Genomic DNA, 16519 nt, shown 5'->3' with positions numbered 1-16519 from the left:
TGTAGTCTTTTGTTCAGGTTTAGTGTGTGTTTTGCTTTAATTGGCATGCTCTGGGGGGGTTCTCATTATGCATGATTGCACATTTATAAATGTTTCTAGCATTCAACTTCTTTCCTATCTTCAGAACTAGCAAGTGTCTTCTCACTTCCCCCCCTAGGAAGAACGCCGTGTGATTTATGTTGGTAAAATCAGACCTAACACAACACGGACAGAACTGAGGGACCGTTTTGAAGTTTTTGGTGAAATTGAGGAGTGCACAGTAAATCTGCGGGATGATGGGTGAGAATCTTCAAGATTATTTCTTGTTTAGAAGCTGACATATGTAAAAAATTATGGCCATAAGATTACTAGAATGGGAATGCTTTGACAGATGACATGTTGAGTTCAGAACCTTATTTATTTTCTTTCATCTCTATTTATTAATCTTTCTAGTTGAGATTTCCTGTCCCAGAAATAAGTATTTAGCTGCTTGACAGGACAATCACACTGATAAATGGATGCAGTGGTTCAGACATTGGCACCAGCAAAGTCTCCAAAGTAGAAAGGGTTACAGTCATATATGCTAATCCTTCCTCACTAGCTTTGAACTTCTCTTTTTTGTCCGTTGCAGAGACAGCTATGGTTTCATTACCTACCGTTATACCTGTGATGCTTTTGCTGCTCTTGAAAATGGATATACTTTGCGCAGGTCGAATGAAACTGACTTTGAGCTGTACTTTTGTGGACGCAAGCAATTTTTCAAGTCTAACTATGCAGACCTAGGTATGGATTTTACTGTACATAGAGTGAGGAATCCATAATGTAGAGCTCAAAATGGAAGCGTATGTAAACTGTAGGCACATTGGGTTGGACCATCGCTTTATTTTACTAGAAGGAATATTTGAATACAGATTTTATCTTATTTTTTATTTTTTAACACACGAGACAGTTTCAGAAGCAAGGGGCTTAAGTTTTGGCAACAAAGAGAAGAAGCAAATTGTTTCTACTGTCTGCCCATATGCTGAAATTCTGCACTACTTGTATGTCTTTGTGTGTGTGTGTGTGTGTGTGTGGTATGGTATGTTCTGAGTGTGCAAGTGTTGTATTCGTTTGTAACCTGTTACTGCTTTCCGTGCCTACCCTGAATCCTTTTGTACAAGCTATAGCATTGGCATCATTGCTTTGCAGAGCAGAATATGCAAAAGTCTTATTCTTTTTTCCTTATTATCTCACAAACTCTTAGAAATGTCGAAATTTTCTACAAATTACACCCAGAGAGGAGAAAGTAAAATTTCATGTGCTAAATCACACTGTACTTTCTTTAAAACAAAAGAAGAAAAAAAACCCCTGTTTTTTTCTAGTGCATCCATATGCTAGGCATTGTGCCAAGGCTTTGTAAGCATTTTCTCATTTAATTACCAGAACAATCCTAGGAAGTGGATATTATCATCCCCATTTTACAGGTAAGGAAGCTGAAGAATAGATAAGTATTCCTTTTTGCCTGTTATAAAAGTTGTACAGACTCAAGGGGTGACATTTGGAAAATATAAAAAGGTATTAAGATAAATAGTAAAATCACCTATCAGCCTATCACCTAGAGATAACCACTGTTGCCTAGTATGGGATTTGCTGTTCAGTATTTTGTCTCAGAACGTCAAATTTCTTATAGTTGAGGTCATATTATACGTATATATACACTTTTAAGTTCTACTTTTCTTGATTAATATTATATAAGTTCACTTTCCACTGTGATTCAAAGGATCAAAAATAATTTACCAGTATATTTTAATCGTTTTATAGTATTCTGTTTGGCAAATAGCGCCATTATATTTAATCGTTCCATTATAGCTGAACACATTTTCGGTTTCTGATATTATAAATAATGCCAAGATGGACATCTTGATTTCCTTTCCAATTTTAATTTTGTTCCTTTCCATGTTATTTCCTAACTAATGTGTATATTGTAAGCCTTTAAATTCCTTCATGAAATAATGAAGGAAGGAAAATGACAAATGTCTTGTGTATATGACATAATTATTTAAATCAACTTATAATAATCATCATGAAATTAACATATAAATCTGCTCCTAAACATTATTATATGTCTATCTGCACTTGCTTTGGCTTGGTATAAAGGAAAGAAAAATGAATACCAAATACAGGGCTTTTTTCTTCCTTCAGCTGAACTGATGTCTTCCTAGAGTAATTGATACAGGTGGAGTGCATTGTTCAGGGGGAATATGCTATAATTCACTTCACAAGCTAAATAGATAGTATGAAGCAGGGGAGAGGCAGTTGACTGTTAGAGAGATAGACGCCTAGGGATGAAAATATAAAAGGTGGCAAGTCATTTGTTCAAATGTTGGCTGATAAAAACAGTCCAGACAGATTGAAGTCTTGAGTTGATTTGACTTATTTTCTTCAGTGATGAAGTCCAGGGTGTTTTCTAGTCTCTCAAAACATCTAGAGTTTAGAATAAGCTACCTAGAGGGGCCTTTAGATCATGATCCATCACTGGTAAAGGGAGCATGGGATAGTATTTCCAAATTGAACTGGAACCTCCCTGAAATATTTCTAAGAAGAATGCTTCTCCTCTAGTTATCTCTCTGCCTTGCCAGCAGCAATAGAAACTTTGCCATTGCTAAGCTAGCTCTGATTTCCTGAAAGGTGTGTTTGATGTGTATTGTAATAGCATGGATTTTTCCAATTCCCTCCAGCCTTACAAATGCAGGAAGTGGAGTCAATCTGAGTGTAGGCCTGGTGTAGTTGAAAGCGCCTTGGCTTTGGAATTTCGCAGGCTTGGTTTTGAAACCTGAGTTAGCTTTTGGACCTTGAGCAATTAAACTCCCTCTGCTTCTGGTTCTTCATTTGTAAAATACATTATAATGTTGTTGTGAAGATTAAATATGTGTCTGTGAAGCCCTTAGCATAGTGTCAATGTCTGGCACAAAATAGATTCTCAATGAATAGTAGCTATAATTATAATAAAAATGATTGTTATGAGAAGTTATAAATTTCAAGTTATTTTAAAATGAAAGAATCAACACCAGGGGCCAGCTTTGGAACCAAACAACATCATATATGTCTTGTCTTTATTCCCTGAATAGTTGAAGTTAAGTGCCTTGGGCCATGAATGCTGAATAAGGTGCATGTAAGCATATACTGGACTCTAAGAGGGGTTGGGAGCTTACGTGTATGTCAAGAGTAAAGTGAAAATGATGTGATACTGATTAATTTTACCAAAAGTAAAGCAACCTATCATTTTAGATAGATTACCAATTTTTAAAATTTTTATTTGCTCTCCTAAATTAAGTTAGCTCATATATCCCATTTCTCTGCTATTTTTAAATTATAGTTAATTTACAATGTTGTGTTAGTTTCAAGTGTACAGTAAAATAATTCAGTTATACATGTATATATATATTCTTTTTCAGATTCTTTTCCACTATAGATTATTATAAGATATTGAGTAGAGTTCCCTGTGCTATCCAGTAGGTCCTTGTTATTTATCTATTTTATATATAGTCGTGTGTGTCCATCCCAGTCACCTAATTTATCTCCCCCCACCCCCCTCACCCCCCATCCCCCTTGGTAACCATAAGTTTGTTTTCTATGTCTGTGAGTCTATTTCTGTTTTGTAAGTAAGTTCATTTGTATCATTTTTTTTGGATTCAACATTTAAGTGATATATGATATTTGTCTTTCTCTGTCTGACTTACTTCACTTGGTATGACAAATTCTAGGTCCACCCATGTTGCTGCAAATGGCATTATTTCATTCTTTTTAGAGCTGAGTAATATTCCATTGTATATATGTACCACATCTTCTTTATCCATTCCTCTGTCAGTGGACATTTAGGTTGCTTCCATGTCTTGGTTATTGTAACACTGGGGTACATGTATCCTTTCAGATTATGGTTTTCTCCAGATATATGCCCAGGAGTGGGATTGATGGATCATATGGTAGTTCTATTTTTAGTTTTTTAAGAAACCTCCATACTGTTCTCCTTAGTGGTTGTACCAATTTACATTCCTACCAACAGTGTAGGAGGGTTCCTTTTTCTCCACACCCTCTTCAGCACCTATTATTTGTAGACTTTTAAATGATGGCCATTCTGACTGGTGTGAAGTGACACCTCATCATAGTTTTGATTTGCACTTCCCCAATAATTAGTGATATTGTGCAGCTTTTCAGGTCCCTGTTGGCCATCTGTATGTCTTCTTTGGAGAAATGTCTATTTAGGTCTCCATTTCTCTGCTGTTGAGGCCACTTAATGGTTACTTACAATACTATTAGTACAAAACACAATGATTCTAGTTACTATTTATGAGCCAGATTTATAAATGAGACTCAGAATTTAAAGGGATGATCAAGCTTATCATGATGAAGCCAATATTTAAGTCTGGTTTCTATGAATCTGTAATCTGTGTGTCTTTCTGTTTACTGTTCTATAAACAAATAGATCTTTCCATTTGAAAGAGCTTGATGAAAAATCTCAAAGAGGAAAGACAGAAATTAAATTAGGACTATAGGGTCAAAATAGAAGGATGGGTCACAATTAAGAATATGATCATTTTGATCAGGAATTAGTTATGGCTTAGAATTCATAAATAATAAAAAGTAAACAAATAACATTGGTCACAAACTCTTTATTAACTCAAAGAAATGTATTATATTACCAACATCTTGAATACATAGTAACTTTACATATACCCTTGCCATTCATTGGTAAATCAATCCCAGATCTAAACACAAATATTTTCAATCACTTTTTTTTTTTTTTTTTTTTTTTGCGGTACACGGGCCTCTCACCGTTGTGGCCTCTCCCGTTGCGGAACACAGGCTCCGAACGCGCAGGCTCAGCGGCCATGGCTCACGGGCCCAGCCGCTCTGCAGCATGTGGGATCTTCCTGGACTGGGGCACGAACCCGTGTCCCCTGCATCGTCAGGCAGACTCTCAACCACTGTGCCACCAGGGAAGCCCTTCAATCACGTTTTTAATAATATGTGTAGGTGTTCAAGATTAATACATTCAGTAGACAAATACTGAGTGCCTACTTTGTGCCAACAGTTTTCTAGGTGCTCAGAATACAGTTGTGATGTGATTTGTTTCTATTAATACCGTATTATTAATTATAAAATTTTATTTTTTTAATTTGTTAGAGTGGCTTTCAGGTTATTCCTATAAAAATTTCATTATCTCTTGCTTGTGTTGCAATATCCTTCCCTTAGTGGAGGGAAAGGGATGGAGTGGATGTTATTGCCACAGGAGTTGCATATAAACACATTGTCTCTTCAAGAAATGAGAAAGATTTTGTGGGTGCCGACTGACATAGTATGCCCATGAAAGTTGGTATATACATAAGCACCAGCCACTGTATTTCACAGTGTAGAAACTCTTGAAGTAGAAACTCTTGAAATCCACTGTATCAAAGTGCTTTTAGTATTTACTAATGAAAACCCAGAAAATTCTGGGTTTCATGTAGAGTAATCCCAAATTAAGACATTTTAAATATTCTCAAAATTTCCTCCAAGGAAAGATACACATATATATTCTCGACGGTTCTATGCTGACTTTATGTCACACAGACTGCCATCACTGGACAGCTCTTCCATCTTCATCTACAGTGCAAGTGGAATTCTGATTTCAGGCTAATCTCTGACAATGAGCAGGACTTTTTTGTGTGTCTACAGAAAAGATTTTGATTTGAACAACAGCTGCTCATGAGGCTCTTTGGTTATACAAGCAAATTATTCATTAAGCTATGAAGAGAAGTGTGTAAGCCAGTGTAATTTAAGATTGACCATATAGGGCTTCCCTGGTGGCGCAGTGGTTGAGAATCTGCCTGCTAATGCAGGGGACACGGGTTCGAGCCCTGGTCTGGGAAGATCCCACATGCCGCGGAGCAACTGGGCCTGTGAGCCACAACTACTGAGCCTGCGCATTTGAAGCCTGTGCTCTGCAACAGGAGAGGCTGCGATAGTGAGAGGCCCGCACACTGTGATGAAGAGTGGCCCCCGCTTGCCGCAACTAGAGAAAGCCCTCGCACAGGAATGAAGACCCAACACAGCCAAAAGTAAATAAATAAATTTTTTTTAAAAAGTAACAAATGTTCAAGTACAATTTGTGTCTCCAAATAATAGGTATTGAATAAAATTTTAAAAAAAAGATTGACCATATAAAATTTTAGTGAGGAAAGATGGGCCATTTTTGTCCTGTTTTTTATATCTGAGGCTGACTACAATTGTTCATCTTACCTGGAAAAAGAAATGCATTAAAGACAAGGGATGGTGAGAATGAGAAAAAAAAAAAAGTGAAGGAATTTCCTTGTCTTTAAAGTAGATTGAAGCTGGTGGGGAAGGGGAATCAGCCTGGTTCTGGAGAGCTTGAGGGATTTGCAACCTTTTCAGAAGAACACCTTGTGAGGTCAGTGATTAGTCCCCATATTATCTAATATTACCCTTTTCTGTCACCAAGCATTTCTATTTTGTAATTTAATCTGGGTAAAACACAAATATTTATATTTTAGTAAGATTGTTAACGTTTCCCAGAAAGGTTTAGTTTTCTCTTCTAGTAAGTACTTTCCAAAGAATGAATGTGTTTGCCAGAGGCTTTCTATTGTATTTCCAAGATACCTTTTCTCAAGCTGAGAGACCAGCAGAAATAGTTGACTTTTTCGTAGATGTCAAAGGAGAAAAATCAGAAATATTTGACAGAATTTTACCTTACGTCCAACGTGACTCACACACATCTATTTTGTTCAGGGCTACTTAAAGTGGCATGTGGAGCTTTGCACAAAAGCTTACTTGGACTAGTTTAAGGATCTAAGAAAGACCATGGCTTTATTTATATGCGTATATTTTTCCTCTCCTATTAGTGAGTAAAGAGGCTGCATTTGCCCTCTCTGGACATGAAGCATTTTCCTAAACCTTCTAATGTGGGGAGAGTTTGTGCCACTGTTGCTGGGGTCCCTCAAGGTACTGGAGATCGTATGTCCCTCCCGCCTGAAAGGGGAGCAGCAGGGCGATGAGTGGGTGAAGTTCTGACAGTTCTCTCTCTCCCACTCAACTGGCTTTCACGCTCAATGAAATCAATTCCACTGAATAGGAAAATTAGTTCCAGCTTCTACTTTTACCTCTCCAACTAAGTGGTTGAGGAACCTTGGGTAAGTCATTTAACATGCCAGGAAGGGAGAGGGGGCTTATTTGTAAAGCATATTGATTGACTAAGTTGCTATTGAAAAGAAATTTTAAAGTCTATTCTGATTACCTCCCAGGAGTGTTTAAGTCTAACATGAGTCAATAGATGATTGTTTTGAATGCTCATCACTCCTTACCCTCTGCAAATATATACATGTGCTATAAATAAATAAATATATAAATATACAATTAATTAACTAAAATATTGGTGTGTATATATACCAGTACCATATACTGTAAAAATACCTTCTGCAAATATATATACACATATTAATATTCATACATATAAATACCTTCTGAAAAAATATATGTAAATATATGCACATATATATGTGTACACCAACACCAATATCATATACTAATAAAAGTTGGGCATATTTTTTAAAGTATATCGATTGGATAAGTTGCTCTTGAATCAGGTAATCTTAGCTTAGATGATTGAGTTAATGACCATCAGCAGAGGGTACATCTAAATATGGCTTGGGTTTCTTTCAGATTCAAACTCAGATGACTTTGACCCTGCTTCCACCAAGAGCAAGTATGACTCTCTGGATTTCGATAGTTTACTGAAAGAAGCCCAGAGAAGCTTACGCAGGTAACATGTTCCCTGGCTGAGGATGACAGAGGGACGGTGAATACCTCACGGGACAGCGCGTCCTTCCCTAACAGACTGTTGCAAGTCATACTTAGGAATTTCTCCTACTTTACACTCTCTGTACAAAAACAAAACAAAACAACAATACAACAAGAACAACAACAATGGTTTACATGAACACAGCTGCTGAAGAGGCAAGAGACAGAATGGAAACCCAGTAAGCACATGTTTATTTATGGGTGTCAGCTTTGCTTTCCCTGAGTCTCTTGGTGATGGAGTGTGTGTGTGTGTGTGTGTGTGCGCGCGTGTGTGTGTGTGCGCATGTGTGTTGTTTGCCTAGTTTGGGGGAAGTGTGTATGTACAGGTGGGGAGTGGGGGCACCTGACCAGAGCGTGCAAGGGCAAACCACTTCAAATGGCAGCAGTTCCATGAAGACACACTCAAAACCTAGAACTTCAAAATGTTCATATTCTATTCAAAAGGAAAAAAAAAGTGTACATCCAAAAGGAAAGAAAACCAACCAACCACAAGCCACCCTAAAATGACAGCCACTGATGTCTGGGCATCAGCCTCCATACTCTGTTTTTTTTAAGAAAGTGCAAAATCAACTTGAAGCAAGCTTTCTCTCATAACGTAATGATTATATGACAATCCCGAAGAAACTGCAGGTTCCGTAGAACTCATATCCTTTCTCTCTCTCTCCCTTATTTTCTTTCTTTTTTTTTCCTTTTTCCTTTTGCCATGGAATCTGGGTGGGAGAGGATACTTCGGGCACCGAGCTCAACTTTCCTAACATTTTGAAGTTTCTGTAGTTCGTCCTTTCTCATGACACCCATGTAAATGTCCAAAATGTTGATCTTCCACAGCGAATTTCAAAAGCCTTGTCAATGGTCAAGCGTGCAGCTTGTTCAGTGGTTCTTCCTGAGGAGCGAGCACGGTGTTACGTTACTAATGGGAGTTGGGTAGAACTCTCTGGGATGTGTTCAGATAGTATAATTGCTACATTCTCTGATGTAGTTAAGTATTTACAGATGTTAAATGGAGTATTTTTATTTTGTGTATATACGATACAATGATGTTCTTTTTTTGTTACAGCTATGCACTGTAAATGCAGCCTTCTTTTCAAAACTGCTAAATTTTTCTTAATCGAGAATATTCAAATGTAATTATGAGGTGAAACAATTATTGTACACTAACATATTTAGAAGCTGAACTTACCGCTTATATATATTTGATTGTAAAACAAAACAAACAAAAAAAGGACAATGTGTGTGTCCATTGAGTGCAACACAACAAATCGATGCTTTACGCACAACCATCCCTTCTTAGGTGAGCTTCGATCCAAGCATCTTGTCAAGAAATCTCCTAGCCCCCTAAAGGTATTAACCACTTCTGCGATATTTTTCCACATTTTCTTGTTGCTTGTTTTTCTTTGAAGTTTTATACACTGGATTTGTTAGGGGAATGAAATTTTCTCATCTAAAATTTTTCTAGAAGATATCATGATTTTATGTAAAGTCTCTCAATGGGTAACCATTAAGAAATGTTTTTATTTTCTCTATCAACAGTAGTTTTGAAACTAGAGGTCAAAAATCTTTTTAAAATGCTGTTTTGTTTTAATTTTTGTGATTTTAATTTGATACAAAATGCTGAGGTAATAATTACAGTATGATTTTTACAATAATTAATGTGTGTCTGAAGACTATCTTTGAAGCCAGTATCTCTTTCCCTTGGCAGAGTATGATGATGGTATTTATCTGTATTTTTTACAGTTATGCATCCTGTATAAATACTGATATTTCATTCCTTTGTTTACTAAAGAGACATATTTATCAGTTGCAGATAGTCTATTTATTATAAATTATGAGATGATGAAAATAATAAAGCCAGTGGAAATTTTCTACCTAGGATGCATGGCAATTGTCAGGTTGGAGTTTAAGTGTTTCATTTGGGAAATTCCGCTTTTGCAGAAGCAGTGTTTCTACTTGCACTAGCATGGCCTCTGACGTGACCATGAAGTTGTTCTTGATGACATTGCTTCTGCTAAATTCAATAAAAACTTCAGAAAAACCTCCATTTTTGAGCATCAGGATTTCCTCTGAGTGTGGAGCCCTGGAATGGAAGTCAGTAAAGTTTGGCGTGTATATTCAAGTTTTTAAATTGAGATTCGATTACAGTTTGGCCGACATGACTTTTCTGGAAGACATGATATACCTACTACGTAATCGTTCTTTTCCTTTCTCTTGCCCAACACGATCTTATAAAATGGATTTCACCCCCAGGCCAATGCAGCTAATTTTGAAAGCTGCATTCATTTATCACCAGCATATTGTGTTCTGAGTGAATCCACTGTCTGTCCTGTCGGATGCTTGCTTGAGTTTTTGGCTTCTTATTTCTAAGTAGATAGAAAGCAATAAAAATACTATGAAATAAAAGAACTTGTTCACAGGTCCTGCGTTACGACCGTAACACATCTTTAATCCGCCTAATTCTTGTTGTTCCGTAGGTTAAATGCAGGTATTTTAACTCTGTGTGGACGCCAAACTAAAGTTTACAGTCTTTCTTTCTGAATTTTGAGTATCTTCTGTTGTAGAATAAGAATAAAAAAAGACTATTAAGAGCAATAAATTATTTTTAAGAAATCAATATTTAGTAAATCATATTATGTGTTCAAGGACCAGATGCTTTCTCTATTTTGCCTTTAAATTTTTTGTGATCCAATTTTCAATACATTCTCCTTTTTGCCCTGTATTGTTGACATGAGTAAAAATCTTGGTTTCTTTTCTTACTTATGAAAAGACAACACTACAGATTTCATGTTGAGGATTCATTTATCCCCCCTTCTGGCCTGACAAATATTGTTACCATGAAGATAGTTTTCTTCCATGGACTTCAAATTGCATCTAAAATTAGTGCAAAGAGAGACTCACTAGACCATCCAAATAGAGCTTTTGTATCTTATGCAGACACTGTGGGTAGCCCATCAAAATGTAAACTGTGTTCCTTTTATTTTTATTTTTAAAAAAATTTTTGGAGAGAATATTTCAAATGAACACATGCACCCCATCATCACTGGAGGCAAATTTCAGCATAGATCTGTAGGATTTTTAGATGACCCCGGGCCATTGCCTTCATGCTGTGGTAAGTACCACATCTACAATTTTGGTAACTGAACTGGTGCTTTAGAAATGTGGGTTGTTTTTTTTTTTTCAAGAGATGTAGCAGAATAATTCTTCCAGTGCAACAAAATCAATTTTTGCTAAACGACTCTGAGAGCAACGGTTGGGCTGTCAACATTCAAAGCAGCAGAGAGGGAACTTTGCACTATTGGGGTATGATGGTTGGGTTAGTTGAAAAAAAGGAAACCTTTTCATGCCTTTAGATGTGAACTTACAGTAGGTAATGATTATGTGTCCTTTTTTGATGGCTGTAATGAGAACTTCAATCACTGTAGTCTAAGACCTGATCTATAGATGACCTAGAATAGCCATGTAATATAATGTGATGATTCTAAATTTGTACCTATGTGACAGACATTTTCAATAATATGAACTGCTGATTTGATGGAGCTACTATAAGATTTGTAGGTGAAAGTGTAATACTGTTGGTTGAACTATGCTGAAGAGGGAAAGTGAGCGATTAGTTGAGCCCTTGTCGGGCTTTTTTTTTTCCCACCTGCCAACTCTACATGTATTGTTGTGGTTTTATTCATTGTATGAAAATTCCTGTGATTTTTTTTTAAATGTGCAGTACACATCAGCCTCACTGAGCTAATAAAGGGAAACGAATGTTTCAAATCTACTTCTGCTTTTCTTATTTATCATAACCAAACTTCTGGCATATTCCTCAGATCAGTACACATTACTCGCTTATCGTTATTCTGTTTCCTCTCTGGATCTCCCCCCTCCCCCTGCTTTTCCATATTCATGGATGGATTTCAGCTCTAAGGTAACATGCATCTTCTGTATTTTACCTTGTCTCCTTTCAAATGGCAAAGGCGGAAGTGGTGATTTCTATAATGAGAAGTGATGTGGGACTTTATCAAATGGATTAGCTCTGTTTTTGTACTTAACCCTGGAAAGTGTGCATTTTAAGTACAAGCCACTGCCCCTAGTGAGAAAACTGCTAAATATTTCAGCTTAGGAAACAATTCTACTCTAATGGGCTGAATTACTTTTTATTGACAGTTGATTTACAATGTTATGTTAGTTTCTGGTGTATAGCATGGACTGAATATTTTTTGAAGACTTGTAACAGAATGCATCTCCCTGTCCGCCCGTCATATGTAAGTCATCAGGTTAAATATGGGACAAGCTGATAGATTGCTGCTGGTACGGCTTGCTGTCAGGATGTCCACTGTGCCTTGTAGGTGATTGGTGATCTTCATGACAGAGATTGCAGAGAATGTGTTATTAGTGCTCTGCCATGTCCAGATTTCAGATGTGGTCCTCACTCCCAGCCACTTGCATTGCAAGATTCAGCATAAGCCTAGCCATGGGGAAAGGTGGCTAAATATATTCCAGCTCCCAGCACCCCCCTTTCTCCTACAGAAAAATGTATTCGTAATTATTGGAAATGTGATAGAGCTATCAATAGTACATCAAAATCTGCTAAATAACACAAGAAGCACTTCCCATGGCTCTCTGTCTATTTTATAGCACTGTAAGATTTGCCAATTATTTTATCAAAATAGAAAATAAAAACTTACCGTTATCTTACCCAAATACTGCGTTCATCTACAACTGTGATTCAGTGGATAGGCCTCAGATTGTGACTTGTCTCCACTGGTGTTTAAACGGTATAGGGCATTTTGAATCTTCTGGCTGGAATTAGCAAGGGCAATAAAATAATGACAGTCTTCCTTTTAAAGGGTTAACTTTTTACCCTTGAAAACCTTTTGAGGGTAAAGAGGGATTTTTAAGAAAAAAAAAAGTAGTAGCCACTAGTCTTGTACAGGGACATCCTGATTAGAGATAAAGGATTCATTTGATGTTGTCCTCAAACATTAAATCGCTTCCATCCTTAATGACACTAATGGCAAAATAATTATTGAAGCCAAAATTAGGCTGACGAAAATAAATGAACACTGGATATGAATAGTTTATTTAAAAGGAGCTCGTTTCCATTCAAAAGTCCTCCAAACTAATCTGTTTAAAGTATACAATGTGATATTGGTTCAAAATCCTTTTTCAGCATTGCCAATTTTCTCTTAATTGTAGCCTTATTTAGCTAATCATTGGATATAATTTACAGCTCTGAGAGCACTGTTATACTCATTTGACACTAGTGTTACTAGCTACACAGTTGTAACTCAGTATTAATTATAGAGTATTATAACCAAGATGTACTTTTTGGCAATGTTTACTTTATATTAATCTTGTATTTTGCAATTCTGTTTACCATTCCTTGTTTTCAAACACAGTATACACTATTATAAATCAATCTTCACACTTTATCAAACAGCAGAGAGCAATAAATAAGGTCACAACTCATAGAGGAGCTCCTTGGAGGTTTGTAACATCATGATTTAAATCTCAGAAAGATTTAATCAAAAGCTGAATTAATCCCTGGGGAAAAAGATGCTGTATAGATTCTGTTGATGGGCGCAAAGCAGCCTAGTTCTTTTCACTGGTCTATGTTAACATGTTGGGGAAAAGGAACAAAGTTTCTTCTATGAGAAAGAAAATAAGATTTCCTTGGTGGGGGAAAGATAATGTGCAATGACCTTTGTGTCATGTTTCTTCCCTTTCAATCAACATGGTCCTTTTTATTCTACTTACCGTGACATTATCTACTCTTCTAGTTCATGGTTTAAGTTAAATGTCCTCTACCCTCCTGCTCCCCTCAGTATATCCCATGTGATTCCAGTAATTCTGCAAAGTCCCACAAGCTCCACTCCAGTCAAGCATGTGGAATGTGTGGGTCACATGAGCTTGTTTCCTGGGCTTCTGTTGTAAGCAGGTGACTGCCCCTGGGGCAAATTCTTAGCATTCAGGGACGCTGGAAACTTGCAGGAAGAAATGATCAGAAAATTTGGATATTTCTAGGACCAGGTTCCCACTGAAAAGCCTAACACTTTTCCTTGATTAGGATGTATAAGGACAAGAGGCCACCCCCCTTCCCCTATGCCTCTTTTCTGTCTATCATCCTTACAGTGGTAAAATCCTAAGGAATGTGATCATATTCCTTTTAACCCTAAAGCCATTACTTACCATTGGCTGACTTATAAAAGGGGCAGAGTGGAATTAATTAATTGAATAAAGTGAGAGAACTTTTAGAGGAGAAAACCAAATGATCCTATAATATTTTCCTGATTAAATTAAATGAGCATAATTATACATGCACATATGCACACCAAGGCATTATCATCAAGAACCTTAAAATATTGTATTGTTCCAAATGTATGCATATAACACTTACTGAAGGTGAGTAGCCAGTGTGATATTTAAATTTGCATATTGACCATTTCCATATATTAATTTCTAGTAGGAAGAAGCTGAATTTTTAGGGAAAGTCCTGGGTTGATTTAGAAAAAATGTGCTTCTGCTCGTTTTGGAACATTGGGAGCACTTAGCAACATTATCTTTTTTTCCATGTAGTTTTCTGTGATGGATTTTCAACCAGATGACATCCAAGTGAAAGCTGAAATTAAATGGGAAGGAAAGAATGTTAAGTGGTAAAATCCTAAGTAGCTTATTAGACTACTTAATTGGAGAGAATTTTTGCTGTCGTTAGGGACTCTATCGTCAAGCTTCTCCTTAACATTACTAATTGATGAGAAAAAGGGGGACTATAGTAATATAGCTATCACACAATACTCTCCAGCAGGTCATTTAAGGGAATTCACAGATACTTTCCTTTGATTGACTTTGGTGGTGTTGAAAATCATTCATATCAATGTTCTTATACTTCATTTCCAACCAGGTCTCTTATTCCTACCAGAGCTTCACAGCACACTTAAGACTTAAAGAAAATGAGGCTGTGTTTGTTCCTAGTTTAACCATTTGGCAGGTTTTCAGCTTGATTGCTATATGCTTTAATCAAATGACTCATGTTTTGTAGTACTTAGAGGTATTGCCCTCTGTAAGCATGTCACTATTTGTTGGTAGGAATGTGTGTGCACTATCACAGAATGATGGTTAATTACTCTGCTTGCCAGAGAAGCATAAGTTAGTAATCTGGTGACACAACATATGATGCGGCCATGTTACTTTTGTGTCAGGGAAATTCACGGTCAAGGGCAACACATGGCCTAATGTTCCTCCAATTATCTGGCTACAAAACATCCTGGTACTATTCAATGAACTGCCTTTCCCAGGGTCAACATCTGAATCTCTATCAAACCATCCAATAGGAAAATGATTAGAAGGAAAGCAAAAATTGGAGTTCTCGACCAAATGTTTGGCCTTTGTGTCTGAGGTTGAGAAGTACCTGTGTGGTATGGCTGACATTTTCCCATTTTTAATGGCAGGTATGGTGGCATCCATAGGGAGTGTCGGTGTATGCGCCTGATGAATGAAACAATTCATGGAGAGCTCATAAGAGTTCCTCTGTCACATGGTGCCAGGGGCTCATTGAGCCACCTTCTGCCATGACTCACCATGGCAAGGACTAAAAACTAGAAAGCTCAGCTGAAGGAAAGAGAAGGAATAAATAGAAGGTTAACCAAACACATTTGAACTTCAGGTACAGAGCAAGGTTTCGGCAAAGATTCCCCCTGGTTTCTTATTTGCTTTTTATGCCAATTCAGCCTATGGGATTATATAAGCAAAAGGGGCAATTGTACTGCGAGGGCAGTGGAGCTGTGAATAAGAGAAGGGACCTTACAAAGCTGATTCCATATGTGTGTGTGGCTCTGTGTCAGCTAGACAGCAATCGGCCTTTACCGACCGGCTGTTTGCTTGGAGGAGCTATTAAAATCCTGTTTACTGCCTGGGATAACATTGGTGGGAGGCTCTTAGAGGTTTCCCTAATGAGGTTTTTGGAGAGAAATTTTCAGCTTTATTTTTGGGGAATGATAAAAAGATACCACATGTGCATACAATAAACAGGACTCTTCACCTTCCAATGATGCATTGCAGAAGATCCCATTTTTTCCTTCTAATTGGTTCAGTTTTATCATCCCCAGAGTCGCCACCTGCAGCAAGGGAGCATCAGAGACTTGCAGCATTTTGAAAGTTAAACTTGAACCCCCTCAAAAGTCATATCTGTTAGATACCATGGAGACATTTAAATTCATGGCAATGGGATGATTTAAAGGCATCATTTGCTTTCTTTTTGCATGCTCTTAAAAACTTAGCCTTGCCATCTCCATTTGGAAACTTGATCAACTTAGAGGCTTCTGTTCTCGGAATCTGGTCTTAGTGACACACCTGGCTGTTTGGTTGCTCAGCAATTCCACCTCAGATAACGATGTTACTTAATCTGAGACTTTTCCTCTAACATCTTAATTTTCATGTTAGATGAATCTTTCTGCTGCAGTAAGAAGGCTAATATGAAAATCTATCTTCCATTCGAAAGTCCAGCAAATTCAGGCTGTGATTAAAACAGTGAAGATAATGATAATGACCATGGTGGTATCAACTAACATTTATTGTGGGCTTACAATCTTCTAGTCACTTTGCTTGACTCTATATGTGAATTTTCTTGATAAATCCTAAGTAAAGAATGAGGTAGTGTATCATTTTTCTCACCTTATAGATGAGAAAATGGAGGTGTAGAGAAGCTGCCAACATTTGAGTAAAG

General features: G+C 37.1%; 1 protein-coding gene across 6 annotated transcripts in view; it reads left to right on the top strand.

Moving 5' to 3' along the window:
- The window catches only part of PPARGC1A (PPARG coactivator 1 alpha), a gene marked incomplete at both ends in the record, with an annotated part of 680253 nt that extends 672475 nt beyond the window's left edge, over window positions 1–7778 (top strand). For 5 of the 6 annotated variants that reach the window (XM_079700904.1, XM_079700905.1, XM_079700906.1 and 2 more), the window contains 3 exons: window positions 158–279; window positions 611–762; window positions 7675–7778. In XM_079700904.1, the coding sequence (XP_079557030.1) occupies window positions 158–279; window positions 611–762; window positions 7675–7778 (378 nt within the window). The remainder of the gene's footprint in view (window positions 1–157; window positions 280–610; window positions 763–7674) is intronic. The other variant, XM_079700907.1, reaches the window with a different exon arrangement.
- Window positions 7779–16519: the final 8741 nt, after the last annotated feature.

Source organism: Hyperoodon ampullatus (genome assembly GCF_949752795.1).
Source record: "Hyperoodon ampullatus genome assembly, chromosome: 1".
NCBI lineage: Eukaryota > Metazoa > Chordata > Mammalia > Artiodactyla > Ziphiidae > Hyperoodon > Hyperoodon ampullatus.
Note: the sequence above shows the minus strand (reverse complement) of the source record. Positions and strands in the feature narration are given on the sequence as shown.